Source organism: Nyctereutes procyonoides, unplaced genomic scaffold, assembly GCF_905146905.1.
Source record: "Nyctereutes procyonoides isolate TBG_1078 unplaced genomic scaffold, NYPRO_anot_genome, whole genome shotgun sequence".
Lineage (NCBI taxonomy): Eukaryota > Metazoa > Chordata > Mammalia > Carnivora > Canidae > Nyctereutes > Nyctereutes procyonoides.
The window spans coordinates 43,070,729-43,087,286 of record NW_026575142.1 but is presented as its reverse complement, the minus strand read 5'-3'; the positions used below and the strand labels follow the sequence as shown (position 1 = coordinate 43,087,286).

The following is a 16,558-nucleotide window of genomic DNA, read 5'->3' as shown; positions in this document are numbered from 1 at the left end:
CTGTCAGGGGATTTCTGCTGGCGAGGGTGAGCACAGCTGGTCCTGGGGACACAGCCACCCCGGTGAGCAGTGGGGTGCGGGGCTCCCAGGAGGCTGTGTGAGGCTTGGGAAATAATTCAGGGATGGAACGTCTCCCCAGGCCGACCTGGACGGCTGGGGTGAAGCTGCGGATGGGAAGCTGGCCTTGAGCAGTGCGCTCATCCTCCCCCACCATCCACACAGGTGTGCGAGAGCGGTGCCAGCAGCAGGGTGCTGGCATGGATGGCAAGCACGACAGTGGCCCCTCAGCTCCCAGGGCTCACCTAGTGGAACCAGAGAACCAGGATCCCAGGAGCAGGGGTGGGCTCACAGGGTGGGGTGGAGTCTGGGCTCCCCAGGAATCTGGGGAGGCCACACAAGGCAGGGCCACAGCCAGCGTGGGAGCCACCCTGCACCCATGGGTCCCTACCCCCCACTCCCCTGCACCCACTGCTCAGGGCCCCTGTTGCCCCACACACAGAGCCCAGAGGGCCCAGGAGCTCAGCATCCCCCAGCCTTGCAGGCCCTGCGGGCAGGTCTGGGGTGAGCAGGAGCCACTGAGCCCTGGGCCCACTCAGCACCCCTTCTCCCTGCCTGAACAGAGATAGGAGACAGAAGACAAAGGTATGAAGGAGAGATAGGAACGGGGATGAGAGATAAGTCAGGTCAGGAAGGACAGGACAAGGTGCAGGCACAGGGTGGGGGCAGAGATCCGCCCAGTAGAGCACCCAGGCTGCCTCAAAGGTCTGCTCCCTGCAGAGAACAGGCGCCCTAGCTGTGCCCCCGGACCCAAGCAGGAAACTGTCCCCCGGGCTATACCATGCTGCCCAAAGCAAGCTCCTGAGACCTGGAGACGTACACCCAGTGCCTGAGAGCAGCCAGCGGCTGGACCTGGTGCTGGGGCCCTGCACACAGCCACGTAGAGCCAAGGCCCTTCTCCAAGGGAGGCCGAGAGCCCACGCTGGGGCAGGGCAGGCGGCAGACAGCAGCAGAGGGACCTTGCAGCCCCGTCCCTCTCACAGCCAGTGCCACCCCTCCAGGTAAAACTCACCACCAGGAGGGCTCTGGACACCACACACCAGTCACCGGGGGAACATGCATGCTGGGAGCCCTAACTTCAAGCCCACCCAAGCTTCAGACCCCAGCTCTGGGCCTGGCAGGTGTGGCAGGAAGTGTTTCCTCCAACCCAGGGGGACAGAGAAGAACCTAGAGCCCCTCCTTGAGGGGCAGGTGTGTGTGTCCTGACACATCTGTCTGGAGGTCAGGTGGGGGCTGAGCTGGGCCAGGCCGGGAAGGCAGACACAGGTCACAGGCACCCGCACAGCACGGTGCTGTCCCCAAGCTGACCTGGGTTGCGACCCACAGGGCGGCGTGGGGCCTTGAGGCTCACAGGACAACCTGTCCACTTGCAGGAAGTTGGCTGAGGCAGAGCCTCCCGGGCAGGACAGGAGGCTATCAGCGCTTCCCAACCTTTGCCCCACTTCCCTCTGGATATTTCAGGGTGATACCTTAGCTCCAAATGCCCATGGATTGTTTTACAGCCTGAGGCTAATTCCCCCATGAACCTGTCCGAAAAGTGAGACTTTACACCTTCCACACAGTAGAGGCTCTTGGGAGGACCCTTGGTTCCTCGGATGATGGGTCTTGACTCCTGGCCCAGTGACTGCCTCTGTCCTGCCAGGGCTGGGGTCCACTAGGGCCCACTGACTCATCTACCCCCGGGGAGGATGGGTGGGACCCACTGGGGACTCCTGCTGCTCATACTGTCCTGTGAGGTCATCTTGTCCAGATCCCCTCAGGCATCCTTTGAAGGGAGTAAGGAACATTCGGTGGAGGCAGGCAGGGGGCAGGATGGGCAGTGCCCAGGGACCCATGCAAGGAGCAGGAAAGGGGTGAGGCTCAGGACCAGAGGCTCCTTGTCCTAAACCAGAGCACATGATGGAAAAACCAAAGGCCTCTGCTCTTCACACCAGGAGGTAAGTGCCTCGCATGGCTTCCCCCATGCCCTGGCAACACCTGGGGCAGACGCCGGCCCCCACGGCTGTACCTGAGAGCAGAGCTCCCAGGTGCCCTGGGTAGCACTGTGGAGGGGGTGCTGCAGTGCCCACGGATGTCCCAGGCCCCCCGCGGCCCTGAGGCTGGAGAGGCTGGACCATGCACCAGCACGGAAAGGACCTCCACACAGATGCACCGTGCAGGTTCCCAAGCATACACTCCTGCCCTGTTGCTCCTGCAGGTGACCCCAGCCCCCTGGGCTCTCTTCCCCCAAGAGAGAGGTGAAGAGGGAGGTGTCGAGCCAAAGGGGAGGGCCTGTAAAGCCCCAGGGCACCAGGGGAAGGGCCTGAGGGTCAGAGGACATGGGGACCAGGAGAGACCTTCTCACCAGCACCCTTGAGCCTCTGGCCTGAGGCTTCACGTCCCCATGAGCTCCACGTCCAGGGCCTGTCCCCAAACTGGGTGTCTGACCAGCCCACCCACCCTGACACTGCCCCTCCCCTGGGCCTCTGCCATTGCAGCCCATTCTAGCCAGGGGCACACCAGTACCCAGACCCTCCCCTCACTGCCCACCTCTCACCCTGGACTCACTGGGACGTCAGCTGGACACCTGAGCCATGTCTGTCCCCTGAACCCCCGCCCCCCAACCAAGATGCCTAGGAATAAATGGACCCTGTCAACCCAGAAGTACCCCATCCCCCAGGGTCCCCCTGCTGCCCCTCCTGCCCATTCTCCGCCCTACAATCAAGGCAGGAGTCTGAGAGCCCAGGTCTGCTCATGTCCCTCCCCTTTGTGCCACCCTGACTAGGGAGCAAAGTCCTACAGGGTCTGTGGTTGTGCTGCTTTGGCCTCCGGTGGCCTCCCTCTGGTCTCACCTCTGGCCTCCAACATTCGAACCTCCCTCTTCCTGCAGAAGCACCTTTCCTGGTAACCCTGCCAACTCCAGAGTTCCGTCCCCAGGAGCTGCCTGGATCCCCACCCCAGGTGGGCCCTCCACCCCGTTCCCTGTGGCCTCACGACCTCCACACGGCCAGTGCTGCCAGCCCAGCCTTCACTCCCCGAGGAAGGTTTGAGGAGAGAAAGCCCCGCCTGGTCCAAGGCCCAAAGGGAGCCTGGTGGGGGCAGCTGTAGACTTGGGGGCCACCAGGGGTCCAGAGCAAGGAAGTAACCCACCCAGGGACAGAGCCCAGCCCACTGCAGGGACCCTCACCCCCCGGCCCAGCAGGCACCACCTGTGTAGGGGCTCCTGCTTCTCCTTCTGAATCCCTGAAGGGTATAGCAACAGGCAGGGGCCCCTGGAGGCCAAATGCTTCCAATGAGTCCTTCACGGAGCTGCAGACGCAGGGCTTTAGGGGCTGGGGGTCCCCGGGCTCACCAGCCACACTTCTCACCAGTGCAAAGGCGCTGCTTCCAGCAGAGCTTCCAGGCGTGAACTCAGGACTCCTGGGCCCAGTCACTGGTGGCTGTGACCCTGCCCCCTGGCCTTTCTCTGTCCCAAGCCACCTGAGGTGAGAAGCTGGCTCAAAACATTTGTGGGTATGATTGCTTTGTCCCAGGGTCCCCAGCGTCTCGGCATCTCGTTGCCCAGCAAGGTGACACATGGCTGGAAGGAATCTGAGCTCTGCAGTCTGAGGGGCATGTGAGCTAAAGCCAACACTTGAAACCACTGGGAAGAACCTGGCCAGTGCTTGGAAATAGACGGAAACCCTCTGTTCCTGTGCCTTGAGACTGAAATACCTGACCATCTTACACGATGAGAGGGGTCAAAGAGCTTCATGAGCATGAACCCTGGACCGCGGGGTCAAGGAGGAAGCACACCAGGACCCAAGCCCTCCCCTCATTTGTGCAAAAACTGGACACACCACCACGAGGCCTCCAGGCTTGACCAGAAGCAGGCAAAGGTGGCTGTGAGTGCTCTGTGGGGTTTGGGAGAAGGGGTGCACAGGGAGGGGTCTGGGAGCCAGGGCAAGAAGGGGGGAGAAGCCACAGGGCAGAGGCTGTCCTACCTCCAGGCAGGGAGGGGGCCAGGCATTGGGGAGCCCCTGGGGGGAACCCCTGACCAGGCTAGATCTGGCTCTCCAGGGCCCGGAATGATGGGTGAGGGGAACTCCAGGACCTGGAATGATGGGTGAGGGGAGCTCCAGCTCCCCAAGTCTGGTCCAGAGCGCAGAGGGCGGGCAGACCACTGAGATGAGGTGAGTACTTCCTTCTAACGCTTGGTATGTGGGGCTGAACATGAGCAGGTGGGTCTGGCTTATTTGCGAAGGTTTGCTTTGGTCTTTGAGCTCTAGGAGGCTGAGAGATGGCAGGGGGTGGGGTGCCGAGGTGGCCGGAGGAGGGACAGCTGATGAGCAATGGGGAAAAGGCCAGAGCAAAGGAGGTAGGGGCCGCAAAGGAAAGGGCAGAGGTGGGGGTCACCCAAGGCCCATAGTGAGCCAGCAGGAGGACCTTGGGGACCCAGGCAGGGCCAGGGCAGGGTGTGGCCCAGAGCAGGAGGGCACTGAAGCTGTAGCTGGTCAGCCCCATGGGTCTTCCCTCAGGGTCCTTTTCATGGGGTCCTGAGGACTGCCAAGGTCTCCCCCAAGCCTTGACCTTCAAGGGGAGTCAGCAATCCCAGATGACAGCAATGGAGTGAGGATGTGGTGCTCAGACAACGCTTTTTAAAATAACATGGGTAGGAAAATGAATTCTGGGCTTGCCCTGACCATGAAACAGAGCCGGCTGCAGCGGGTGACCACCCACCTTGGAGAAGGTGCCCTGAGACAAAGTCCACCTGTGCTGGAGACTTGCAGGGCTATGGCTCTTCCTAGGAGAGCAGCACTAGGGTCAGGCAAATCCTCGGATCAGCCTTCCCGCAGTCTGTCCCCTCGGGACCTCCCGGCCAAAGGGAGCCCAGCAGCCACCGCTGGAATGTGATGCCAGGCTCCAGGTCTGGACACCGGGGCTGTACTAGGAGAAGCCCAGCTTGCCAAGAAAGCACATATCTGCTTTACACGAGGGTGCTCCGCATCCCAGGGTTGGAACCCCAGAGTGTCACGGCCCCCTCGCCCTGCACATAGCATCCCTATGGTGCTTTCACAGCAAAGAACGGGCAGCAGAGGACAGCTGGCTGTTCCTGGGGGAGGTGGGCAATGTGAGTGTTGGGAAAGCCCAGGTTGGAGCTGGCCCCATCCAGTAGATGACCGGTACAAAGTGCCAGTGTCAGCCCCACCTCCCGTCCCCGGCGGAGGTGTTCGGAAGAGACCTCGTGTGGGTGCTGGAGTCTTACTCCTAGTCTCGCAAAACCCTGGAAAGCCCAGTGTGGGATAGAGTGAGCATGACACCTGGCAGTCGGGGCCAGGTGAGCAAGGAGACCTGCAGAGAGATGCAGGGGGCCTTCGAGACCCAGAAAGCAGAACTGAGAGGGCCCTCCAGGGAGGCGGTCGGCATAAGCAGGACACAGAGCAGGTGGTGTTGAAGGGAGCACGGCTCACCAGGCACTGCCAGCGCCCCAGGCACCCAAAAACTCGGGCTCACAGTTCTCTAGTAGGCTGCCTGGAGCATGACCCTGCTATCCTGCTGAAAACGGCTGAGCCCAAGGCCCCACAAGGGCCCCTCCGCCTTGCCGAGTCCCTCCCCTTCCCTGGGGAGGGTATCCTCAGGCCCCCTCCCTCGCTGTCCCCAGCCTCCACCTAGTCAGTGGTGCAGGCCATCCTCAGTGCAACACCTCCAGGAAGCCCCTCCTGGTGGACCAACACGTTGAAACCTTGGACCTCAGAAGCTGTTAGAAAGCTGACCTTCCCATCACCTTGCCCGGGAGTTACCTGCAGTCCCCACTTTGCTGGCTCACTGAAGCAAGTTAAGAGAAATCAGACAGGCCAGGACTTTTAAAAGAGAAACATCGTCAGTGGAAAAATTGCTCTTATAAATAGGATTTTACTGGGTTTAATCTCGAGTGGCACCGCTGTCTTTCTGCACTGGGGGCCAAATATCACCGCGGCGCTTGCAGGCCACCGCCTGCTGTGTCTGCCCGCACCGGGCAGCCCCCACCAGCCCCCGGACAGGAAAGGGGCCCGGGCCGCGCAGAGCAGCGGCGGCCCCGAGGTCTGCAGGCCTGGAGGCGGCAGAGGGCGGCGGGGACGCGATCCCCGGGAGCCTGGCGCGCTCCTGGCCGGGATCGGGAACCCCGGCGGCCCGCACGGCTGCTCCGGGCCCGGCCAGGCTCGCAGCCCGCGCCTCGCCCCGCCCGACCCGAAGCGAAGGCCTGGCCCTTGGGGCTCACAGGGGCGCTCCGAGCGCGGGCAGCTCCCGCGGGACGGGTTAGAGCGCGCACCAGGGCAGACCCCGGGCAGGGCGGACGCGGACGCAGACGCAGGGCTCTGCGCCCCGGGGCGCAGGCGGGGCGCAGGCGGGGGCGCAGGCGGGGGCGCGCAGACCCCAGAGCCGGCCGGGGCACGTCGCCGCGGGTTGGGACCTGGAGCCCCAACGAGCCGAGGCTTCTTACCGATCTTGGCCAAGCTGGCCACGAGGATCCACAGGGCGATGATGTACGGTTCCTGGACATGGTGCCATTTGAAGGTGACCACCTGGAAGCCCTGGCTCTCCCCGTGCGCGCTGCCAGGCTGCTCCTCGAAGGCCCGCGCCCCCGGCAGCACGCCGAGCACCAGCAGCAGCACCAGCAGCAGCGCCAGCTGCAGTCCCCGGCTGCAGCCCGGAGCCCCGCGCCCCGACATCGCCGCCGCCGCTCAGCACCCCGTGCGGACGCTCATGCCGCGTGGGTCCTGCTGCGCCAGGCGGGACGCGCTGCGCGGGAGCCGTCGGACCCTGGGGACCCGCGTCAGGCGGCGCCCAGCGCACTCGGAGCGAGGGCGGCTGGCCCGGTCCCCGCCCGCCGGTGGCCTTTAATCCGGCGGCCCCCTCCCGCCCCGGGGCGGGGCCTTCCCGCCCCCGCGGCGCGCACGCGAGCGCGGACACCGTCGCACGCTCTCGGCACGCCCGCCAGGCCTGCACACGCCCACCCGGGCCGCCGGGTCGCCCTGACCTCACCTCCTTACGTGCGCGCTCAGCCCCCTGCGCGTCCCTCTCCGCCCCTCCCGCCCGCCAGCGCCCCCCTCCCGCCCTGCTGGAGCCTGGGCTGGAGGGCGTCGGCCGGGGCGCAACCGCCTCCTTAGGGCGTGGGTCGCGCGCCGGGGCCCTTGGCCGAGGGCGGGGGGGCTCCGGGTGCCTCGGGCGCCCCTCGGCGGCGGCGTCCGCTCCGCGCCCCGGGTGGGTGCCGGGACGGCTGCGGGTGCTCAGGCCCCAGACGCTGCCTCTGCACGAACACAGGATGGGGCTTGCGGACCCGCGCTAGAGGCGGGGGCCAGAGGGGCCAGAGGGGCCAGAGGGGCCAGGCCGGCAGCACACGTGCATTTCACAACAGGGTGGATCCACTTGTCAGAAACCGGGTTCTCTCCCTCCAGACCAGTGCTGGGGCAGGATCCGAGGCATCCTGCCCTGGCTGCCGCCCGGCGGCCACAACTCCTTCTGTGAGGCACCGTCCACCCCTGACCTTGCAGCCAACTGCGAGGGTGCGGCCCGAATGCTCTTTCTACCTGAGGGCTTGGCCTCCAATGAAATCCAAGCAGGGTGTCCCCCTTAAGACCTCCTGCCCGCTGTCACCTATGATGGCTCACCTCGGCGGGGATTCCACGAGGAAACCCCCTCCCCTCTCCCCAGCCCTCGTTGCAGCCCCAGCACCGGGCAGCTCCATCTTCCAGTGGTCCTGCCCCGAGTCTAGGACGCACACGTGCCTCCTCTGCTTCTTCTCTCTAGTCTCTCAGGATTCCTGTCCTCTCTGCCTTCAAAATGCAAAGGGAGCCCAGTCACTGCTCAGCAGGCCAGCCACCACTGGCTGCGGCAAGGGCCTCGTGACTGTGCGGCCTCTTGTCCCGTCCACTCTCCCGTTGAGCCTCCGGGTCAGAGGGCATGCCCAGTGCCCGTGCCCCCATGACTCAGGACCCCTCTGGCCCCCGAGTTGCCCTCCTGGGGACCCTGGCTGCTGCACCCCTTCTCCTTCCCGAGGTCCTTGTCCCATGGCAATGTCTCAGCTCACAGTTGTGACATCTGAGCCTCCCTCCCTCCTGGCTGTGTTTTTCCCTGTCTTCCCACCTGCAGTCCACTCGATTTGACCAGCGATTGCCCTGTCCGTGGGAACGTCTATTCTATGAGTTCCACAAAGCCTGCACAGCTTATCCCTGCACCCCCTTCCTGAAATGGCACCTGGTGTACAGGGATGCTGGAACATGCAGGAGAAATTGGTTGGGGTGGATGGCCAGAGGGGCAGGTGGGCAGGTGGGTGGATGGCCAGGTGGAAGCATCTTCTAGTATCAGAGGGTATGTGAGGGTCCCAGGAGGCCTAAGCTGGACGGTGCTGAGCTGGACGCCTGGGGAGTTTCCTGCTAAAGAGAGGTGGTCATCAGTTGTGTAGTGGAGATTAAGGACATGTAAGTCATGCCCAACTGGGTGAATTGTCAGGATGGCTGAGCACTGAATGTCTGCATGACCTCTTGGGAGGGTGCTGCAGAGGGCTTCGGTCCTCATTGCATGTCCTCTGAGGACTGTCCAGATGCAAGGGCCTCTGTGATGGCCCAGTGACTCTGAGCACGGTGTCTGGCAGTTGGAGGAGGTGACTGGCTGCCAGTAGCCTTGTGTGGGGGCCATAGAGACTGTGGAGTCACCTCGTGTCTGTGTTTCTCTCCCCAGCACCCTCCTTAGCCTCCTGTCCCAGAGATGGTGCCAGCTGGACAAGAGGGGTCACCTCTGGCCCAGACACACTTCTCTGTTCTTTCTCATGGTCCTTGAGTGAAGCCTTTAGGGAGAATGTCCTCCTTGAAGCTGGTGCCCTTGCCTTCCCCAAGAAGGCCAAGTGCCCACCAGAACAGTGTGTGCTATCATACCCAAAGACCCTCTGGTCACTATGCCCTCTGAGGTTTTCACCACATTTCTTGTGGGAGGGGCTGCATCTGAGACCCAGGAAGTATTCAAAGGGCAGGATAGCTGAGCATCGTCATGTGGACTTGTGGATTCAGCACAAATGCTGCTGCTGGTGAGTGGCCAACAGATGCTGTGCTGCAGGGGTGGCTGGGAGACGCCCAAGGACAAGGCAAAGGGATGCCCAATGCAGAGTCAGAAAGAAGCAAGGCCCTGGAATGGGGTGGACTTGTAGGGCCACATGGCAGGATCGTGGGCATTTGAAGGATGAGTGTATCTGGGTTCCAGTTCCCGGGAAGCCCTGGGCTACATGGTGCCCAGGCCTAAGCACGGCCTCAGACAACTGCAGGTCAGCTCTGGGGAGCAGAGTGTGTGCACCTCCTGACAGCCACCCCTGGCTGCTGGCACCACCCCCAACCCACGTGTCCATTGGACAGGGCACTGGGTGGCTGGGCAGTCCCTGGCTCTTCTGCCTCCGACCAACTTGTGATTTCAGACAGGGCTGCAGCACCCTGGCGCTCCAGGCCTTCCATCCACATCAGGGAGAACTATGAATGGCTCCCTTCAAAGTTGTGCTGTGTATGACCCATACAACTGTGAGGCCAACAGGGGGGCCTGGGGTGTGCATGTGGGGTGTCTGGGGATGTGTCCTCAAGACCCTGCCTGTGTATGACACTCCGATGACTGCCGGGCGCACCACTGCCATGGGGCAGGCATGAGCCCCAGATGCCGCTCCTCCTGCCCCCCCACCTCTCTCCAGGGGCCTGGATCACCTTTAGGTTTGCTGGCACATGGACTGTCCTAGCCTGCTTGGGCTGCCAGAACAAAGTGCCCCACGATGGGGGCTTAAGCAACAGAAACCTGTTTTCCTCACAGCTCTGGAGGCTGGAAGTTCTCAGTCCAGTCCTGGCTTGGGGCGGGGGCTGTGTCCTCAGGGGTCTGTCCTCAGAGCACAGGAGGACGGCAGGGACAGGGAGAGTGCTCATTTTCTTCTTATAAGGCTACCCTGTTCGACTGGCCCCGCTCATGGCCTCACCTAATCCAAATTCCCTCCTGGAGACATTGTCTCCAGACCCCATCACCGTGGTGCTCAGGACCTTAACTTATGGGTTTGGGAGGACACTGTTCAGTAGCAGCCACAGAAGGGCCATGACCCATATGACACACTCAGAGCTGCAAAAATAATGCAAGTGACCATCCCCAAGAGACCCCTGCATGTTCCCTTAGCTGCTGTGAGCTTCAAAATTAGGAAAACAGAGGTGAGAATGTCACATCTGGTCCATCACAGTAACTTCTGATTATGCATTTCATTCATGTGGTTTATGAAATGTGTTGTGCGTGAAGAGACAAGGGTTTTTGGGTCCGTTTATGCTCTTGCTGACAACACATCACAGACCACAGGGGGAGTTGAGTATTTAATTCAGCTCTAAGTCTGCACACAGCTCATCATCGCCCACAAGCTCACAGTTCTGCCCCGAGTGATCACACACCAGCCCCTCCTGCAGAGCAGGAGGGAACCAGCGCCATTACCTCCAAGCCAGTAATTCTGCACCGGCCTGCCGTCACCTGTTTGCTGAGCACCTACGGTGTGCCTGGTGCTCTTCAGACAAAGACCCTCTGGGAGCCAACCCAAATCATCATAATGGCACATTTATCATTTCTTAGGTGACTGCTGGATTAAAGTTGCATTTCCTATGGATTGTGAGCGACCACTGTTCTGTGGTTGGCCTGTTGGTGCCTGTGAGATTGCAGGTGAGCCTAGACCCTTTGTAAGTAAAGCCCAGCCTGCAAGGAAGGAGCGTCCAGGGTCCCTGCTGATTGGGGCCTTGTTCCAAACAGTAGCTCCACCCCTGGTCCACTGATGGGGTAGCCAGGCCAGGAGTTGGAGCAGGTGCATGTGGACCACAGGCTCCTCGGTGGTGGATGGGAGCAGGGGGGCTGCAGGCCGGGATTGAGTTCCCGTATACCACGGGAGTCCACTGTGCTGAGGCTCCCGGGCCCCAGGCAACAGGGTGGGGCAGGGTGCTGTGCAAGGTCCCAGCCACCCCTCCCCCCCTCCCCCAGTCCATCTGAGAGTATCGTATGGCCAGAACTCTGGGGGCCCTACACAAACACCCTACCCCTGGCCAGACACCAGTGCCACCCAGGACGCCAGCCTCACCAGGGTCCCAGATTCCTGTCTCCCTGCAGGATCCTGACACCCTGCCGGGGACTCCATCTGTGCCCAGTGCCCCACTCCACCTGCTCCCGAGGCTCTACCAGCCATTGTTTGGGAATAAAGCCAGAACCATCATAAACACAAAGATTCCCAACAACCCAGAAATATGTAGGGAAGGTAACAGGGACCCAGCAGACTGAACGTTTCAGGGAAGAAAGGTGAATGTAATATTGGGAAAGCCACCCCTGTGCTCCCTCAGTTAACAGGTGGGAGGAGAAGGTTCAGTGAGGCACCCACAGAGGCAGAAGGCCTTTGGTAAGGCTGAAAATCCCCTCAAGACAACACCTACAAGAGGGAAAACTTAGTAAACCTAGAACGGAAGCACATTGCCTGAGCTGATAAATGGCATCTACAGACACCCGTTGCGAATCTGGATGCGACGAGCACGGGTGGTGTCTCCCAGGGAGAGCCACAGGCCGCAGAGGGACCAAAAGGACAGGCCAGGGGGAGCATGGGGAGGAAGGAGCAAGCCTCCATTCCAGGCGCACCTGATGGTCGCCCATGTGCACACCCCAAGGACTTGGAGATGGATCACTGGGATGGAGGAGAGCTAGGTCAGCAAGATTGCTGGCCTCAAAATCAATATTCTGAAACCAGTGCCATTTCTATACACTGTCCCAAACTTTCCAGAAAACAAAAGTTAATTTAAGGACACTGTTTACAAAGCATCAAAAATTCAAAATACGTAGGAAACAAATCTAACAGAAGATATGCAAGATGCAAGAGAGTTCTCCAGCGAACACAGGAAAGATTTTAAACGATGAAATCAACCTCTCTGTTAGATACATGATCATTCGGATTTTCTGTTTATTTTTGTATCCATTTTGGTAAGTTTTATTTTCAAGGGGTTTTCCCATTTCATCTAAAATTCATGTTTATCGATGTATAAAGTCCGTTATGCTCTTTCCGTGTCTGTAAGATCCCGCTGTGATGTCTCTCTCCTTATTCCTCAAGTTGGTTTATGCTGTTTTTTTTCTCATTAGTGATCAATATTTCTGGTGGTCCTCCAACTTCATTGATCTTTTCAGCAAAACCTAAATTTGGTTTTGCTGATTTTCTCTACTGTATTTCTGTCTCTGATTCACACGCTTCTTGATTCTTCCCTTCCTTCTTTGCTCCTATTTCCATGTTCTTTTTCTGGCTTCTTGAACTAGAAGCTCTGGTCATTGATTTTCAGGGTTATGACTCCTTCTTTGACGTGGGTCACTCAGAAGCGAGCTGCTTACCTTCCAGGCGCGTGCAGACTGTGCGTCTCACCGCGCGGTTGTGGGGCCCTCATGCCATTCCACCGTGGCCAGAGAGCATCATGGATGACGTCGGTCCCCTCACATCTGCTAGGACTTGCTCCATGATTAGCATCTGGGCTGTCAGGGTAAATACTCACATGCTCATGGTAGGAATGTGTGTCTGCAGCTGTCGGAACCGGGGTTCCCGGTTTGTACATTTGGTCAAACTGGTTCATTGTGTTGTTCCGACCTTCTACATTCTTACTGATTCCAGTAAGAAAGCGACCTTCTACATTCTTACCGATTCCAGTAAGAAAAAAATGTGTTCGCCCTGTGCTGGTGGCTTTGTCGTTTTAGGTCTGCCGGCTTTTGTTCTCCGTGATTTGAGCTGTGCTAAATCTTCGGGTTGGACTGGCTCTTTATCTCGTGGAATGTCCCTCTATCTCCAAGTCTTGCCTAAAGTCCGCTCTGACATCCACACAGCCACCCTGGTTTTCTCTTGGTTAATACACATCAAGTGTATCGTTTCCCATTCCTTTGCCTCTGATCGATTCACCTTTCTCTGTAACGTGTGGTCTTGGCTTTCTCATCAGGCCCCATCGGGTTTGTCCTTGTGTGTCCAGGCTTGATGAGCACCGTACCAGCCACGGACCAGGGGCTCACAGACCCGGACTCTGCTGCCCGGCTCTCGCTCCTCACTGAGCCACAGATGGTGGTCTTCATGTCGGGGGCAAGACTCTGCTGGGGACGTGGCCCACACATGTTGGCATGTACACAGCCTCAGCTCAGAGAAAAATGAGCTCCATACACCTGTGTTCTGGAATGTTACTGCTGTATGTACCCATGTCCTTCTCCATGTGTCCCCTGTGGATTCACATCCCTTTAGCCAATATTTGGACTGAGGTTCTGCACATAGCACAGAAATGCCCTCTGATGGCTCTGTCCACATGCGGGAGGGGAGTCCCCAGCCAGTAAGTGCCAGACGATGGGTCGTGAGCCTGAGAGGTGGATGAGGGGAGCTCCGGAGGCAGCCAACAACGTGAATCTCACCATCCTTGCTGTGCTCCGGCTCTGCTCACCTCCCTGCTCTTGTCCGTTCCTAGTCCTTGTTGGCACAGACTTCAGCCGGCGGGTCCCTGAAGCTCTTCACACTGTGTTGATCCCACAGGTGTTCCACGCACCCCCCCCCCCCGCCCCGCCAGGCCCAGAGGCCTCCTGGGGCTCTGAGGAGCATCCGGCAGGACACCGAACGTTCACACTGCCTCTCTGCAGATTTGCCCACGTTCTAGGGTAATTCACCCCTCACAACAATGCGGTGGTGCTTCCAGCTGGACCCCAAGGCTCAGAGCTGGCTGAGGACCTTGCAGCCCGCCCCAGGCAGCCAGGAGCAGATCAGGAGCAGGTGGCCAAGTGCTCTTCGCCCTGCAACCTGTGCCACCTGTCCCTACAACGTATCCATGGTTGTAGGGTGCACACGCCGGGAGCGCAGCGGTGCTCTGAATCTGCTGGTGCTCACATGGGGCATGCCGTGGGTTGCCAGCCGTCCTACCCTTCCACTGTTGGCCCACTGTCAGCATCCGGCCTGCCCTCTGAGACCTCTGTGCTCTGGCCCTGGACACCTTACTGAAGAAGGACGGAATGGATCAACCAGCCTGTTGTTGACCCCATCCAAGGTCAGTTGCTCCTACCCTCACCTCCACTTGGACCAGGAAAGCCTGGCCGCCCCAGGTAGTTCTGGTCAAAAGCCTTAGGTGAGAGATGCCAGGCGAGACCCTCACCTGCCTCGGCCAAGATCTTGCTGATACAGATAAGCCTCAGTTTCCCTCTAGGAGCCACCCACTGCCTTACACAGAGGCGGGCTCCAAGCTGGACCCTCCGCACCCCACACTATGCACCACAGTGGGTTCCTGTCCCAAAAATTCAGAATAACCTGGGACAGGTCTGCCAGCCTCTTCCCTGCTCCTCGGACCTGCTGGACAGGAGCAATGCAGAGCTGACACACCGGCAGGAGGCAGTTGAAGAGGGGCCAGGTCTTGTGGACCTGACAGCCTGCCCTCCCTGCCCAGGCCAGAGCCCCACCTCACCGGCCCATCAATGGTATCAGGCCAGGCCCAGAGTAAACACACAGCCCGAAAGGCTGATGACAATAGCTGGACGGGGGCGAGTGGGGCCACTGGGCTTTGTCTAAGGGCTGATCCGCTGTGTGCGAAGGATTTCGGAGCCTCTCAGGCCTCTGAGCCTGGTGCTGCCCGCCTGGGCGGGGGGAGCACAATGCACATTGTGTTCCTGAAGAGACTGTGCTCAGCTCGGCTGCTCTTGGGATGAGCCCCTATTCACGGGGTTGGACACAGTCCTGTTAACATCCACTCCTGATAGCATTTCCTCTAAGAGGAATCCAGGAACATTTCTACGAAGAATGGCTATTTTGCTGACGGGAATAACTTGGGAACTCCTACTAGCAGGCTCTGAAAACTGGCCATTAACATTCTCATGCATTTGTCCTTTGACTCACATTCTTAAGTGTGAACCAACCCTGAGGTCTGGTTGGCAAGCTCCAGATGCAGGAAGACTTGGGGTCTCAAAGTGAGCCCTGAGCTCGAGCACCCCAGAAGGTGAGGGGGTGGGGGACCCGGGGGCCCAGAGATGGAGGAGCTAAGGTGGAGACATGTCCTTGCAGTGAGGTGGGGTCATCAGCCTGCTCCCTCCTGCCCCCTGCACCCTCCCTGCTGCTGGAAAGCCTGCTGGGAAAGCTGGGAGAGGTGGGCACCTGTGAGGAGGACCCTTGCTGTCTCTGTCTGTGGCTCAGGTGGAGGAGCAGCACAGGAAGTGGTAGGTCCCACGCCCCACTCGTGTCTCATTTCCACTCTTTGGAAAGAGGATCACCGGGAACCACCGAGGATCACCGGGAACAATGATGGCAAAACCGGGACCTGGTACCCAGCAGCCTAGCCCAGAGAGCTGTCCTCAGCTAAGGGCTGGGTGGATGGCTGGTTTGCCTGTAGGCTTGTTACTGGCACCAGTAGGTTCCACCATCACCATCAGCCCAAGTCAGGACCCCGAGAGGGTGCAGATGGGGAGGGAAGCTTCATGATGGGAGTCTAGGCTCAGAAGCCCCCTGCTTGTGAACAGTACCCCCCGCCCCACCCCGCGGCTTGCTGAACTCAGAGCATCACCCTGAGGGCCTCTGGCTGGGTGACCCCAGGCCTTGTGTTCGGGCACTTCTGCCCCTGAACCCCCCCATCACAGGCTCTGAGTGCAGAAGTGGAAACGTAGGGGGGGTCACCCCAGAGAGTGGCCATGGGGCGTCCTGCCCGGGCCCAGCTACGCTCCCTTGACAGTGGAAAGTTTTCACCGGGAGGAATGTGTGCAGAGTGTGGTGGGGAAGGCACATTCCTAGGGAGACCATGCGCTCACACACATTAGCCTTTCAGATGGGAATGTGCTCATGCAAGACCTAGCTGGCACAGAACGGCCTCTGGGGGACGCGGAGTCCTGGGGCACAGAGTCAAGGTCCCAGCACACACCCCCGGCTCCCTCCTGCCCCCAGAGAAGCTGACCCCCCTTCATCAGAAGGCCAGAGGAGCACCAGCTGGCTCCCACCCTTGAGGATGCTGGGGGCTGCCCACATGCACCTGTCCACCTCCGCCTGACCCTCCTCTGGGCTTTGAGGCAAGAGAGACTGGCTCTTGCTCTTCCACTCAGCTCGACGCAGGAGCCCTGCACCCGCTGCACATGTGACCTGTGACCTGACGTAGTCTTGGCCGGCCCATAGGCGGGCTGGCTCAGCGGGGGGACTCCCACAGAGGGGAGGTGGCCTCCAGCCCCAGGTGCACCTCTGTCCCACCTGATCTGTGCCACTGCTACTCACTGAGACGCCCAGGCCCCGAGACCCTTTAGAGCCTGCGGCCCCCGGCAGACCTGAGACGGCTGTGGGAGGGATGGCACTGTCTGGAGGCTGCAGGGGTGAGCGTTTCAGCCCATCCCAGGGGCGGTGGGGGGACTCAGTCCTGCTGACACATGCTGCACGGTCACCAAGGAGGCCACCCCGTCTGCTCCAGGCTTGCCCGGGGTGTACCTGCTCGTTCAGACACTCGTGAGACACGCCTCCAAAACAGAAATAAGCACCCTCCAGGAGCCCATCCCCACTGGGAGA

The 16,558-nt window shown here is 60.2% G+C and overlaps 1 protein-coding gene across 3 annotated transcripts in view; it reads right to left on the bottom strand.

Annotated features, from left to right (window-relative positions):
* Positions 1-6,843, bottom strand: part of SLC9A3 (solute carrier family 9 member A3) — a 40,917-nt gene extending 34,074 nt beyond the window's left edge. For all 3 annotated transcript variants that reach the window (XM_055307667.1, XM_055307666.1, XM_055307668.1), the window contains exon 1: positions 6,497-6,843. In XM_055307667.1, the coding sequence (XP_055163642.1) occupies positions 6,497-6,725 (229 nt within the window). In that variant the 5' untranslated portion in view covers positions 6,726-6,843. The remainder of the gene's footprint in view (positions 1-6,496) is intronic.
* Positions 6,844-16,558: the final 9,715 nt, after the last annotated feature.